The sequence below is a fragment of the Scaptodrosophila lebanonensis genome, unplaced genomic scaffold (assembly GCF_003285725.1).
Source record: "Scaptodrosophila lebanonensis strain 11010-0011.00,11010-0021.00 unplaced genomic scaffold, SlebRS2 tig00000061-arrow-pilon, whole genome shotgun sequence".
In the NCBI taxonomy this organism is placed as follows: domain Eukaryota; kingdom Metazoa; phylum Arthropoda; class Insecta; order Diptera; family Drosophilidae; genus Scaptodrosophila; species Scaptodrosophila lebanonensis.
Window position 1 is genome coordinate 1,513,638 of NW_022060554.1, and position 15,512 is coordinate 1,529,149.

At 38.1% G+C, this 15,512-nt stretch overlaps 1 protein-coding gene across 5 annotated transcripts in view; it reads left to right on the top strand.

The window, feature by feature from the left end:
* The first annotated feature begins 381 nt into the window (after positions 1 to 381).
* LOC115624514 (microtubule-associated serine/threonine-protein kinase 3) overlaps positions 382 to 15,512 on the top strand; it is a 38,297-nt gene continuing 23,166 nt past the window's right edge. For 2 of the 5 annotated variants that reach the window (XM_030519226.1, XM_030519229.1), the window contains exons 1-9: positions 388 to 529; positions 5,385 to 6,092; positions 6,151 to 6,632; positions 6,684 to 7,165; positions 7,257 to 8,457; positions 8,524 to 8,920; positions 8,983 to 9,299; positions 9,358 to 10,503; positions 10,554 to 10,857. In XM_030519226.1, coding sequence (XP_030375086.1) covers positions 5,504 to 6,092; positions 6,151 to 6,632; positions 6,684 to 7,165; positions 7,257 to 8,457; positions 8,524 to 8,920; positions 8,983 to 9,299; positions 9,358 to 10,503; positions 10,554 to 10,857 — 4,918 coding nt within the window. In that variant the 5' untranslated portion in view covers positions 388 to 529; positions 5,385 to 5,503. Of the gene's footprint in view, positions 530 to 5,384; positions 6,093 to 6,150; positions 6,633 to 6,683; positions 7,166 to 7,256; positions 8,458 to 8,523; positions 8,921 to 8,982; positions 9,300 to 9,357; positions 10,504 to 10,553; positions 10,858 to 15,512 lie in introns of all 5 variants that reach the window. The other 3 variants (XM_030519227.1, XM_030519228.1, XM_030519230.1) reach the window with 3 other exon arrangements.

Here is a 15,512-nt window from a genome sequence, read left to right on the forward strand (position 1 = left end):
ATTGTCATATGTAGGTACATATACATATGTATATACATACTACGCACTTGATGTAAACATCATACGTACATACATACGCATGCATACATATACATACATACATACATACGCATATACACATACATATGTGTGTTCAGTTTATGTTCATATAAGCAAAACAAAAATTCAATCTCATGTTTAGGGTTGTATGGTAAAAATAAATAAAATATATTATTTGCTTTTATTGCATTTTGAAAATACTTATAATAACATAGTGAGAGCTATATTGTCACAGTTTATTTTAATGCGAATGCATTTTTACTTTACTGAAATATTTTATGAAGTGTAAAGTGATTATTAAGTCCCTTGTGCATAAAATTTTTATTATAGTAAATGGTCACAAAGGGGGGATAATTAATTAACAGTGTTACCTCAGTTTATCGCCATTTTATGGACTTTTTGAAACCCCTTCACGGATATATTGGGAAACATAATACTTGGACGGAGTCATTTTCGGAGAATACAGTTTCGTAAGGCAATTCGTAATGTGGTACGTAGAATTTAGATGCGTCAACGATGTGAGATCGAAAAAATATTTTTTTGGCCAAATTAACTGGGTATCTCTTAACTTCGCATGTTTCCTTTTTCTAAAACTATCCATATAAATTTATCGGTGGATGGAATCATCGTCGCCTCTTATGAAGCAGATTTCCGAAAACCAGGCTCAAGATACCGGTAACAACGCATTTTTGCAAAAACTCAATGGGATTTAACTTAAACAAGTACAATGGCTCTAGAATAATATACACATTGAGTTGTTGCCTATTGAAAGCAATTAAAAACACAAAGCTTAATTGCCAGTCACCATGTTATAGTCTGTCCGCTCTTCCATATGAACACCTGGATCCCAGAGCCCATAACAGCTGGAGACACCAAATTACGCTGTGCAAGTATATTTGACTTTGTTTGATTCCCGCCGGTCCCCCAGTCCGATAATGGGGATTTTCCGTAACGCTGTTCCTATAATCACCCATATTTCAGAAATTATAAGACCTAGGGTCACCAAATGTTGTCCAAGACGCTTTAGATGAATACGTAGATTAGTGACTTTCCATAACTCCGGTAATTCTTGGCATTTTTTAATCAAATATCTCCTGTTGGTGAATATGTGTCGGAATGCTAAGTTTCATCATGATAGATCAATTTTAAAGGAAGTTATAACCATAAGTGTAATCTCTGTATCAGTCTCTATCTCTCTGAGATCCAGGTATTCACACGGACGGACAGACAGACATAGATCGACTCGTTTTGTCGTGCTGATCAAGAATATATCTCTTGGAAAGAAATATATGTGCATAAATATTTGAATGTCTCTCATTTTTAGTGGTACCGGTACATTTGTTTTTGGTATGCAGAAGTGTGTACTTGTAGTCTATTTTGAGAATGACTGTGCAAAATTCTTCTTTGGTCGCCATTCTTAGTACCGTTTTCATAAATTTGTTTGGCGTCATTTGATTTGCTTAGAAAATAAGTATATGTGCAAACAGCGATTAGAGTACTTTTGACGGTCAGTGTGCTACAAAGTTTATGTCTTTTCATTAAATAAGTGTAAAACATATTTAAAACAAGAAAGGAATGCTAAAGTCGATCAGGCTCAACTCTTAAGTACCACCCCACAAAAAAAAAATTTTTTCAAAAAAATTTAATTATTTAAATAAATTAATTAAATTAAATATAAAATATTCCATACATACGTTTACATCAGAATCGTGTCTATGCGTGTTTGTGTACTTGTACATATGTATGTGTGTATTACATAATTATGTCAAAGCAGCAACAAATACAGCAGCGGACACAGCTTGAGTCTGGTTATATGGCTATAACTTTCTTTCTAATAAACCTATCATAATGAAACTTGGTATACGGATATATAATCACTAACTGGATGTGACTACTAAAATCCAAAATTCCAAGAATTACTGGTGTTATAGAAAATCACAAATGGGGGGGAGTACGGGGTGCATCGGGAAAAATGAACAAACTCGTCCTTTCTCGGGCTTAGAAGAATCTGGATACCAAGTTTGGCTATTCTAGCTCTAGATCCTTGCGTTCATACAGACGGGCAGACAGACTATATCGACTCGGCTTGTCATCCTGATCAAGAATATATATACTTTGTGTGGTCCATGTACACTCGTATCTTTTACCCTTTAGGTACAGGCTATAAAAACGTCAGTAAACTACTTGTAGTGCACTGATTTTTAATAATGAATGTTCATAATGTGGATTTTACCTAAAATGCCACATGGAATGCATTTAATAGCGAATGATCGAGGCTTAATAAGAGGAAAAGGTACAAAAATAGCTGATATAGCTGCCAGAGTCAATCGACACCGAAACACAATAAAAAATTTCCTTAAGAACCCTGATTCTTATGGTGAGATCAAACGCTACGGAAGACCAACCAGCATTGACGAACGTTGTAAACGGGAAGTTAGGCGTCCTGTTGTTCAAAAGGACATGTCTTGTAACGAGATAAGGGGTCATTTAGATCTCAATGTTACTAGAAGACGAGTCCACCAAATTCTGGTTGAAAATATTAACGCTAAATATACTTCCCGAGAGGTGTACCTTCTACTACTTCCACTTCCGTCGGACTCGTTTAGCATTTGCTGAAAAGCACAAATTTTGGACAAATAAATTTCGCAATGTTATTCTTTTCGGCGAGAAAAAACTTAACCTAGACGACCCAGATGGCTGCCTTAAATATTGCCGTAATTTCAGGCCACCACGGCAAACCCGTCATAAGCGGAACTACAGTGGCGTATCATTGATTATTTGGGCTGCATTTGGATATGCTGGAAAGACCTGGATTAGTTTTATTCAAAATTAAACCAAATCGGGATTATATATACATCTGTTGGAAAGTCAACTTATTGAATTTGCGGGAGACCTACTAAGGGATTTTTATCTTTATGAAATACTAGCAGGTATTGCCCGTCTTAACCCGGCTCAATATGTTTCCAATTGTATTTATTTTGTGTGTGCATAACCTACCCATATGTTTTCACCTTAAAGGTTACCAGTAGGAAGGCATTTAAGGTATTTAAATGAACATTTTCTGTTCTTGACAAAAAATTGTTCAGTAGTCCGTTACATTTTTGTTCTTGACAAACTATTTCGTTAAACGAACATGACCACTATAACTAATATTTTTTAAAGCTCGTTTTCCCCCCGTTGGAGCTAGAATTTTCCAAAAGCCTTTCTTAGTGTGCTCCTACACTATGATGGATACTATGAAACGATACTTGAGTCCAAATTTAAATTCACATTTGAGTCTTTTCGTGCCATATTGAGTCAATACGGCCACGCACAAACTCGGAATATGAAACACGGCACTCGTGTCAATGCCGTGCATCGATGAGCCACGATCAAAAAGCACTGGCACCGATACCATCAAAATATCGAAGTTTGAATGCAATAAGCAGAATATTTAAATAATAAAATCTAATTATTTATTGAGATCAATAAGAACAAATCATATACATACATACATACATCTGCCCGCAATGCAAAGCAGAATATGCGTAGCTCCGTTATTCGGTTTCTGCTTTACTATCGTTTTCGCAGTCGTTGCCTAGCGACGGTAACTGTAACATTTTGGCGTTTTGCCTTTGCAATTAACATTAAATGGTCAAAACGAAAGAAGAAGAGCGAGCTAATGACTTAATGGCAGTTGTTGTTGTTTTTAAAGCATTATTTTTTTTTACAATCAAACAACTGTGTTCGATTGCCCAATGTATACATTAATACGAATGTACATACATGCTATATTCATAAACAGGCATACATACATATGTACATATGTTTCTCTTTACTTTTTCAACCGTACGTAGAGAACCGCACACATAGACACGAACTGTTGCTTGTTGTGTGTGTGAGTGTGTGTATGTGATGTCCCCAACTATTTGATATTTGTTGTTGCTGCATAAAGTTATTAATGAAAACACTAATGCCAAATGCAGTAAACAAAGAAAAAATTACTTTTAAAAATGTTATATAATTTTCAATTAATTAACATTTCTTGCTCTGTCAGTGCAAGACGAATGTACATACATGTATATGTAGATACATATGTACATACATAGATGTGCACATACATATGTATCTATGGACATTCACACATTAGTGTCTCACATTTTGCTTTGGCTATTTCAATCGTTTGCACGCAACTACACGAACAGCTGCTTGCATGTGTGTGTGTGTATGTATACTTAGTTGTCCCCAACTGTTTGATATTTTGTATTGTTTGTTCTGCCTGCTTTTGTAAAATGCATATTTTGAAAATCCTTGAATGCAAAGTTGTAGATTTAGTTACGTAGATTACATTACCCAAATTTTAAATCGATTGGACTAAATTTATAACACAAACTTTTCATTTGAAATAGTGAATAAATATTAAAACCCCAATAATTCAAGCTCCAACACAAATTTCGAAAATCCGAGTAAGCAGTTTTGTTTGTATTCTTTAATTGATTTTAGAAACTAAGTTTTAAGTCGATCGGTTGAAAAATGCGGATTTTTCAAACAAACTTTGGAGCTACTTTTCCCCCTTTTGGAGCTCGAATTTTCCAAAATCCCTTCTTTGTGCGCATCTACACCCTGATAGGATACTTGAGCCCAAATTTCAGCTTCCTAGCCTTTACCGTTTGGGCTGTGCGTTGATCACCAATCAGTCAGTCAGTCAGGACAAACTGTTTTATATATATAGATACCTGTTGTAGAGTGGCCAGCGCTAAGCCCAGACTCAAACCTGAACGAAGACCTCTGGGGAATCCTATTAGCCAAAGTTTATAGGAATGGTCGGCAGTTTTACACAACAAAACAACTTAAAGATGTTTTGATTGCAGAATGGGAACAAATCAAGAGAATTGGCCAACACAAAGCCTAACCGCGTAATGAAGATTATAACGGGAAATGGAGAGCATATAAACTATTAAGATATTCTTAACGTCAAAAATTAACACAAGACTTAAACAAATTGAGGCAAAAATGAAAAGTGCTCATATACTTATTTCCTAAGAACTATTTTTATTTAATTTACTAAATTTAAAGTTGAAGCCATTTGATAATTTTGTGTTATATGTTTCAAATCTACCCATTATTACTAGAAATTAAAAATATAGTTTGATTTGTTCGTTTGCTTATAATACTTTTATTTAAAAAAAACATCTATGCACATATACTTCTTTCGATGAGGTATATGCTTTGTGAGTTCTACCACGCCTCTTTCTGCCTGTTACATTTTCAGCTCCCGCAAACCTAATATACTCTTGTACATTTCATGTACAGACTATAGAAATTGCAATCAGAATCTTAACGTATTGCCTTTAAATTTTTTGCAGCAGTCGGGCTTTTAAAATAGTTCAACGCCATGCTGAAGCGTATTAACTACCCTTGTTGTGCTCATAAAGCAGATCATGCATTAAAAAAATTAATAAAAAAATACTAATTTTATATTGCAATGAGTTGCAACGAGCAACTTCCTGTGGCGAACAGCCAAACGGCAATATCCACAATGACCGGAATACTTTCAACTTCAACACCACAGAAACTATCATGCAACTTGAGCGAGGGTGAACCAACTGTCTTTAACGATGGTTTATGTGACTTAGATATGTCTATTAGCCCCGGAAACCCAGACCTTTCGTCCACATCACAGCGTTCGAGTAACAATCGCAAAGTTAGCAGCAATATTGTAGCTAAGCGGCATGCTACTAATCTCTCTCGTATACGTCCACAGTCCAGTTATTCGGCAAGAGTTCTTGTATTCGATGATCTCGACCAAGAGATTGCAACATCAACTGAAGTACTGGCAATCAATGACGAAAGTCTTACTGCCAAGTCTTCGGATGGTTTGGAGATGTTTCCCATTTCTCCTGCAAAGATTGGTGATGCGACATGCTCATCGTCAACACAATCCTTGGTGCGTAACTTAAATCTAACTAAATCATCATCAGGTGGATTGTCTGGAAGTTCCAACTCCCTACATTCACGAGGCTACACTGCACTTTTACGCAAGATATCCTACCAGCAGCGTGCGGTAAGCAGTGGTAAGTTCCCTTTGTTCCTAATATTTACTTGCTTACAAACTTTAAATGTTCATATCAGAAACCTCAAATTTGTTGCGCATGCGGAATTCATCTTTGGGAAAATCTGCACCCTGTCTCACAGGCAAATATATTCGCTTTGAGCTCAGCGCCTCATCTACGCGGCCAGTTCACAGCAACTCTACGTTAACCTCACCGGCTTCAGCATTGAACATCTCACGAGCTCCCAATTATGCTGGCAGTAGCATAAACAAGCACCATCTCCACGGTGTTTTAATACGAGGTGGCGGAGGCACTGTTGCTTCGAGTGGCGTGGCCCATCACCGCCTGAGTTTGATGACAAACACTGCTGCAAACTCTCGTACCCATTCCCCTTACTTAGCTAGTCCGATTGAAAGCCCACGTATTAATTCACCTATGCCATTTGTGTTTGCGCCTATTAAACGCATTGCCTCGTGTCGCGGTGTTGATGGACGTCGGTGGTCGGTGGCTTCGTTGCCGTCCTCGGGGTATGGCACAACCCCTGGTAGTTCTAATTTATCGGTAAAGTTAAAAACTATACATGTCTACAAATTTTAGACTTTCTTATTTCAGTCGCAGTGCTCTAGCCAGGAGACCCTTAACCAATTGCACCATAACATACCTAAAAACCAGGATGAAATTGGCGTGTCTACGGCTATTGGGCGCGTCGTCTGCTGCCCAGAACACTCTAAACAACATGGTGTCAAACACGTTGGCGTGGACCAAAAGTTCAAGGTGATGCAGCCGCAAAAACTTCCACCACCTACTGTTTGTGTCAATTGTTGTGTCGACTTAAAGGAAAACTCTGTCGTGGGTCAACCGATTCCAAAAAATACAAGCGGCCGCATATCACCCAATTTTCGTCCCCGTTCGCGATCTCTATCCAGCCCTTCTCGTTCACCAATTGTAGAGAACGAAATTTCCATGATGAACACTCTTTATAAGGATCGTTTTCCTAAAGCCACGCATCAAATGGAAGATCGTCTTACCCACTTTATCAATGAAAACAAAAGTGCTGCTTGTAATAATTTTCGTGATTCGCAACCAATCGTACGGTATGGAAAAAAAGTTTGCACCGACTAACATAATTAACAATAATTTTCCGTTTACGATACGTTTTAATTTTTTTTTTTTTTTTGGAAATAGATTTGTTCATCATCAAGTTCTGGAAATGGCTCGAGATTGCCTGCACAAATCTGAGGCTAGGCTAATCACATCGCAATATTTTTATGAGCTAAGTGAAAACTTGGAACGTCTGCTTTTAGAGACCAAGGAAAAATCTCCTGAAGCGGCTGCTGACCTTACTGGTGTTATTAAAAAATTGCTTTTGATAATTTCACGCCCAGCGCGCCTCCTTGAGTGCCTTGAATTTGACCCACAAGAGTTTTACCATTTGCTTGAAGCTGCCGAAGGACAAGCAAGAGCAATTCAAGGCATAAAGGCAGATATTCCCCAATATATTATTCATAAACTGGGTCTCAACCGCGATCCCTTAGTAGAGTTACAACAAGAGCTTATAGAAACTCAGCAGATATGCGCAGAGAAAATGGCCGCTAATGCCATTAACTCACCCAACCATTTGATTTTTGACTCATGCAGCGCAAATGAAGTCGACGTCAGAAAGCAGAGCAATGACGGAAGCGGCGCAAGTGGTTGCAGCACTCCGCTTCAATTGCCCCAGCAACCACCGCAAACACCGGTAGCCAGTGATGAGAAACCAATTTCAAGCTTTGATTTGTCATCTTGTCATATAAAAGCACCGAAAGGTGAAATGAATGAGGAAGCTAAGGTATTGACACATCAACAACCCTTGCCGCATGAAAATGACTTCGATATAGCAAAGCTGATCTCAAATGGGGCATATGGTGCCGTCTACCTAGTTAAACACAAAACAACACGACAGCGCTTTGCTATGAAAAAAATCAACAAGAACAATTTAATTTTACGAAATCAAGTGGAGCAGGTGTTTGCGGAACGCGATATACTATCGTTCGCAGATAATCCTTTCGTCGTAAGCATGTACTGCTCCTTTGAAACAAAAAAACACCTGTGCCTGGTTATGGAGTACGTTGAAGGTGGTGACTGTGGTACACTTCTGAAAAACATTGGGCCACTACCCGCCGACATGGCGCGTTTTTATTTTGCTGAAACAGTATTAGCCGTGGAATACCTCCACAGCTATGGAATCGTGCATCGCGATCTTAAACCTGACAATCTGCTTATCACGGCTCTGGGCCACATTAAGCTTACAGATTTCGGCCTCTCTAAAATGGGTCTTATGTCATTGGCCACAAATCTGTATGAAGGCTATATAGATTCGGAAACCCGTCAATTTTCTGATAAGCAGGTAAAAAATGGGCTTAAATAGGCTATAAGAATATTTTATAGTTGTATTTGTATTATATTTTCTTAGGTTTATGGAACTCCCGAGTATATAGCACCAGAAGTAATATTAAGGCAGGGCTACGGAAAACCCGTCGACTGGTGGTCGATGGGTATTATACTTTACGAGTTTCTCATTGGCTGCGTGCCTTTTTTCGGCGAAACCGCTGAAGAATTGTTTGCACATACAGTAAACGATGACATTGAGTGGCCAGACAAAGAGGATTGGCCGGTACAACCAGAGGCCAGAGATATCATAACGCAACTACTTCAACAGAATCCTCGCGATCGCCTGGGGACTCAAACGGGGGTAATTGAGGTAAAGGATCACGTGTACTTTTCTGGCATGGACTGGAACTCTCTGCTACGTCAAAAAGCTGAGTTTGTCCCACAATTATGCAGTGAAGAAGACACCAGCTATTTTGATAGTACGTAATGCACTTCTATGTAAAACCGTTGCTATAAACTCATTTATTTTTTTTTTTAAAAGCACGCATGGATCGCTATAATCATGATTTGGATGGTGATGACACAGACGACACAGATGACACGCCGGTCTTTGGTTCATTCAATTCCTACACTCCCCAGTACCGTAAACAGCATTACAGCTGGTCGCGTCATGCTACGGTTAATAGTGCTTCTGAACCGAATATCCTGAAAGAGCGAATTCCCGCTCCAACGGGAGATATTACTTCAAACGAAACTGATGATAATGTTCCAGCCGGAACCACATTGAAGCGAACTACAATTGGCGAGGGTGTATTGGTTAATAAATTTTTGAACACGCCACAGCTACGTAAACTAGATGTGAGTTCAGTGATTTCCACAATTTTAAAAACACCCAACAATTTGTCCTGTCTTACAGTTATCTTCGGGCTGTTTTAAGGTGCCTTCCACACCAGATGCAGACTATTTACCGGAGCTGCTACATAATGTGACTATTGGTAATGATGCTGAGTTGCGCATGCTAAATTGCTATTTGCAGCCTGCATCATTATCGGTGAAAAACGGGAGTGAAAGGTCTGCCCGTTTGCAACAACGGCACAGTATGCCGCCCAACACAAATATAAACACGTCGGTATCCCAGCCTATGACCAAGGTTCCGTCTGTAACTTTGGCGGCAACAGTAGGAAACTTCTCGCGCAGCACACCTGAGAGCTCTCAAACAGACAGCGATGACTTCTCCCCCCAAATCAATCGAAAGCGAAAAGGTGTTGTCTCTCGTGATATTCTACCTCGCTTTTCTATATCCATAGAGGATGAGACAGTTGGCGGTGGAACTTCTTCGACAGGAATCACTTGTGAGCCCCATGTATCGCACCAGCCCAATACAAGAGATGGTCCAGCTGGAGATACTTTTAACAAACATCACCGTTCACGTTCCATCGTTAAGTCTGCTTCAGCGCTTGGTCTATCGCTGATGGCATCATCAACGCTGGACACAAACCAACTGGCACCACAGATATGTGGTATGCAGTCGCCTGGGGGAGGGGGCAATGGGTCAAGCACTGCCAGTTCCCGTGATACTTCCCCATGCCGTGAGCTTTCGCCGCTAGTAACTAATTTAAAGCCACCTATAATTATAAGACGTGGCCCACAAGGCTTTGGGTTTACTGTACACACTATCAGAGTATACTATGGAGACACGGATTTCTATACCATGCATCATCTGGTCATGGCTGTGGATGAGGGAAGTCCAGCTTTTGAGGCTGGCCTTCGTCCCGCAGATTTAATAACACATGTCAATGGAGAAGCTGTACAGGGTCTCTTCCATACTCAGGTACTGCAGCTGCTTTTAAGTGGCGGCGAACACGTGACATTACGCTCCACCCCCCTAGAACACACCAGCATTCAAACCGGAGGTCGAAAACGTGACTTGCTGCAGAGTAAACTGGCAAAAAAGGGCGTTAACCGGCCGAAAAAACAAACAAAAAGAGATCACGATAAAAAACGTAAAACTTCGTTGTTTCGCAGGATAAGCAGTAAAAGAGCAAGTGCTGAAATGCACCAGGTAAGAACGATGTCAATGATTATAACGCTAAATTAATGCAATTTCTATAGTATACGGCCGCCACAAGTTCGCCAACCACGCCCTCCGCTTGCAACCCGTCGTCATTCGAATATTCGCATCAGAGCAGCAGCTGCTACCAATCAGCTGCAAACTCATCTTCTCAATCAACTTCCCCTTCATCCTCGTCACCTAATACGCCCACCGGTCCCTCTAGTAGCTGTGCTGCATCTAACATGTTTGCTGCATCTTCAGTTCAAGTTACGTTACCTGGAAGTATCGCAACGCCGACAAATATAGTTTTACTACCGCATCTGGGAGCAGCTGTAGGTTCCACTTCTATTACCAATGTACCAGGTGCGTAGTAATAAATTAATTCTATTACTTTTATACCCTGTACCCAAAAGGTGAAAGGGTATACTAGTTTTCTGCGAATGTATGTAGTAGGCAAAACGAGTCGATATAGCCATGTCTGTCCGTCCGTCTGTATGAACGCAAGAATCTCAGAAAGTATAAGAGCTATAATAACCAAACTTGGTATCCAGATTCAAAGTCCGAGAAAGGCCGAGTTTGTGTTTTTTTTTCTGATACCCCCCCTAAAGTCGCATTCCGTTAATAATAATGTTTCGTTATGGTAGATCAATTAAAAAGAAAGTTATAGGCATAAATATAATCTCTGCCCGCAGCTGTAGTTGTTGCGGCTTTCCCTTATTTCTGTACTGCATACATACTTGCACGAAGATGTCGTATTTGTGTACGCTGTGCAAGTTTATTTATTTATTTTTTATTGTCCCTCCCATCACCCCACTGCTCCGGTAATGGGGATTTTCCGTAACGCCGTTCGTATAATCCCCTATATCTGGGAGACTATAAGAGCTAATAACACCAAATTGTATTCCAGAAAATGTGTATTTGGAATTTCCCTCCCTCTCCACCGTAATCACTGATCCATAACTCCCGTATTTATTGGAATTTTTCATTGAACTTCGGAAAATTTTCATAATGATAGGCCGTTTTAACAGGAAGTTATTGCCATATATATATACAGTGGGCGCCAAAAGTCTACATACGATCCAATATTTTTATACCTGGCCGAACCAAAGATATTTATTAAAAAATTAATGATGCAGTTTCGTAGCTTATCTATTCTTATGAAAGAAAACGAAAAGTTGTTAACTTAAGATGTATCCTTATTTCTTCCTTGACAAAATTGTACGTACGATTTAATTTGACACTATATTCTTCGAGCTGTGCATCGCCAATAAAACGGTACGCCCTCGATTATTAAAGCTCTTGATAATGCTTGGTTCTAAAAATTCTTCTTTATATTCTTTAGAGGCTTTCTGAGAACTTGCAAGAGGATTTCGTTCATAGAAATGGCTTGCCATAAAGAAATCTCCACCAAATTGCGAAAATTACTCCTAAAGTACAGAATTGAGAACAAAATGAACTAAACTTTTAAATCTTGGCAAGTTTACTGTACAGACAATATTGAAAAACTATAAGAACAATAGCCGTGTCGAGAATAAGCCTCGAAGTAATTGACCAAAAATGATTGATCATAGATTTCTCTTTTATTTTGAATGAAGTGGACAAAATTCCAAAGATTCGTGGTTCAAAATTAGCCGAACACTTCGCTTTCATATCACTAAAAACTGTGCATACAAGAACAATTCAAAATTTTGCAAAACAAAAATGGTTTTCACAGCAGAGCTCCAAGGAATAAAACCGCTAACAATCGAAAAAAAAATGTAAGATTTGTTTAGGAAATTCGTATAAATATAAAGACAAGGACTTCGATTTTTGGAGAAGTTTTGCTTACCGACGAATCAATGTTTCATGCATTCGAAATGGAAGAATCAAAGTTTACCGAAAGATAAACGCAGCATTGAATCCTAATCAAGGTATTTATTAAAAAACTAACGGTGCAGTTTCGTAGCTTCTTTATTTTAATGGATGAAAACGAAAAATCATAAACTTATAATGTATCGTTACAAAGATATAAACGAAAAAGCATATTTCTTACTTGACAAAAGTGTACGTACGATTTCATTTCAAACTTTATTCTTCGAGCTGTACATCGCCAATAAAACGGTACGCCTTCGGTTTTAAAAGTTCTTGATTTTGCTTGGTTCTAGAAATTATTCGCATATCGTTTAGAAGCTTTCTGAGAACTCGCAAGAGGATTACGTGCATAGAAATGGCTTGCCATAAAGAAACCTCCACCGATTTGCGAAAATTACTCTTAAATTACAGAAATAAGAACTAAAAGTACTAAACTTTTAAATATTAGCAAGTTTACTGTACAGACAATATTAAAAAACTGTAAGAACAATAGCAGTGTCGAGAATAAGCCTCGAAGTAGTTGACCAAAAATGATTGATTATAGAGATTTCTGATTTATTTTGAAAGATGTGGACAAAATTCCAAAGATTCTTGCTCCAAAATTAGCCGAACACACGGCTTCCATATCACAAAAAACTGTGCATCCAAGAACAATTCAAAAAACTTTAAACATAAATGGTTTTCACAGCAGAGGTCCAAAAAAAAAAAAACCGAAAAGAGTTTTGCTTACCGACGAATCAATGTTTAATGTATTCGGAAATAATGGAAGAACTGAAGTTTAGCGAAAGGTAAACGGAGCATTGAATCCTAATCATTTGGTCGTTACAGTCCAACATGACGGAGGTAGTGTGATAGTTTGGGGTGCTGTTGCTATGTCTGGAGTAGGAAATTTGGATTTTATCATGGGCAATATGGATCGTCTTGACTTCAAGAATATATTGGAACAAAATTTAAATGAAATGGTCGATGGTTGTTCCAACAGGACATCAACCCAAAACGTACGGATTACGTTGTCAGGGTTTGGTTGCTCTACAATGCACCACGCCAATTGAATATTCCGCAATAAAGCCAGGATTTGAACAATATTGGGCACACATGGGACCTTTTAGACCGGAAGCTGAGGAAATATGACGTTACCAGTGCGTGAAGCCTGAAGGAAGGGCTTCAGTCTACTTTGCAGAATAAAAACACCGAAGCGTCTTCAGACCGTCATTGAAGAACGTGGAGGTCCTACCAAATATTAAAATAAATATTATGATGGGGGTCAAGTGCTTTAAATCTCCGAATTTTTACGAATTCTCACAAATTTTTACGTCGTATGTACGCTTTTGTCAAGGAAGAAATGTGGTTTTTCGTTTATATCTTTGTAAGGATACATCTTAAGTTAATCATTTTTCGTTTTCTTCCATAAGAATAGATAAGCTACGAAACTGCATCATTAGTTTTATAATAAATATCTTTAGTTCGGCCAGGTAGCAAAATATTGGATCGTATGTAGACTTTTGGCGCCCACTGTATGTATGTATGTACGTACATATAGCATGTATGTATGTATGTATGTATACATTGGACAATCGAGCACTGTTGTTTGATTGTAATAAATAATGTTCTATGATTTTAAATAAAATTTTAAAAACGAAAAACAACAACAACTGCAAGTCAATGGCTCGCGCTTCTTCTTTCGTTTTGATCATTTACGCCTGTTAATTTTAAAGGCAAAATGCCAAAAGTTTACAGTTACCGCCGCTAACCGAAAGCGGACCTACGCATATTCTTCTTTGCGTTGCGGGCAGATGTACATATGTATGTTTGTATATGATTTGTTCTAATTGATCTCAATAAATTATAAGATGTTATTATTTAAATTTTCTGTTAATTGCATTCAAACTTCGATGGAATTATTGATTGTATCGACGGATTCAACTATCGATAGTTTTGATACTCTAGCACATAGAGCATCCGACTGGTAAAAGTTTCGGTAAAAGTTTTACCAATTTTAAACAAAATTTAATGCTGGCTCTTTGTTCGAAGCTCATTTTCGCACCGATAACACAAACATACTGTCACATAAAACGCAATAACTTCACTTCCAATCGATGAAATGTCATGAAATTCTCACTGGACAATCGATAAAGATAGCAAATTCCAACGCACCAGTCGACATATAGATAGCGCCACCAGGGGGCGCTAGATTCAGAAGTTCCTGTTGACTTTGGAACGCACCTTGTATATATACCTCACTAAAATAATTATATTATTATTATTTCCTAGTGCAACAAGAAATAAATTCTTATAAATTAATGCACTAGTCACTAGAAACATACAATTTTCATTAAACAAATTTAAGACGGTTTGATTAATCTGGTTAACCTATTTTATAAAATTGAAGTTAAATCTAATAGACTATATTATGTTGTAGATATTTTATGTTGTTAGTTACTTATTTTTAAGAACAAATTTAATTTTTCCCTAAATTGCGATGCACTACTAATTTTCTTTAAATATTGAGGTAGCTGATTCCACAGCCGAATAGCATGAATAAAGAACTGCCGTTCAGAACAGCCAAGATTGTATCGTATAGTGTTTATATTATTGGTTCTTGAGGATGCACTAAAACGTAGTTTTTCAAATAAATAGCCCGGTTCTCTGGTATATATAATTTTATGCATCATAATTAAGTTTCTAGAATCTACCCATGTTCTAAACTTCATATGGTAAATGCTGTGTGCCAAACTGGATATGTGCTCTCCCCTCTTTACATTATAAACATATCGGGCTATATTATTATATGCTACATTTAGTTTGTGCTGAGAGGCACTATCGCAGTTACTAAAAATTTCGATACCATAGCAGAGCGTGGGTATCAGATAGGTTTTAGCGATTAATAGTCTGATATCTATGGGCAAGAATTGCTGAGTCAACGAAAGTTGTCTGAGTAAGCCATAAGTTTTTCCTGCAGCCTTGGATACGTGATCACTCCAGGACAAAGAACGGTTGAAGGTGATACCAAGATTTAGAATATGATCCACGTATTGAATTTGTGCGTTATTGAGTGATAACTTAGGCAAATTTTCCGTACTAAGTAACTTTTTATATATTATAATGCATTTCGATTTTCCAGGATTTAGTGACAAGACATTGCACTTAGCCCATTTACTAACATTTGA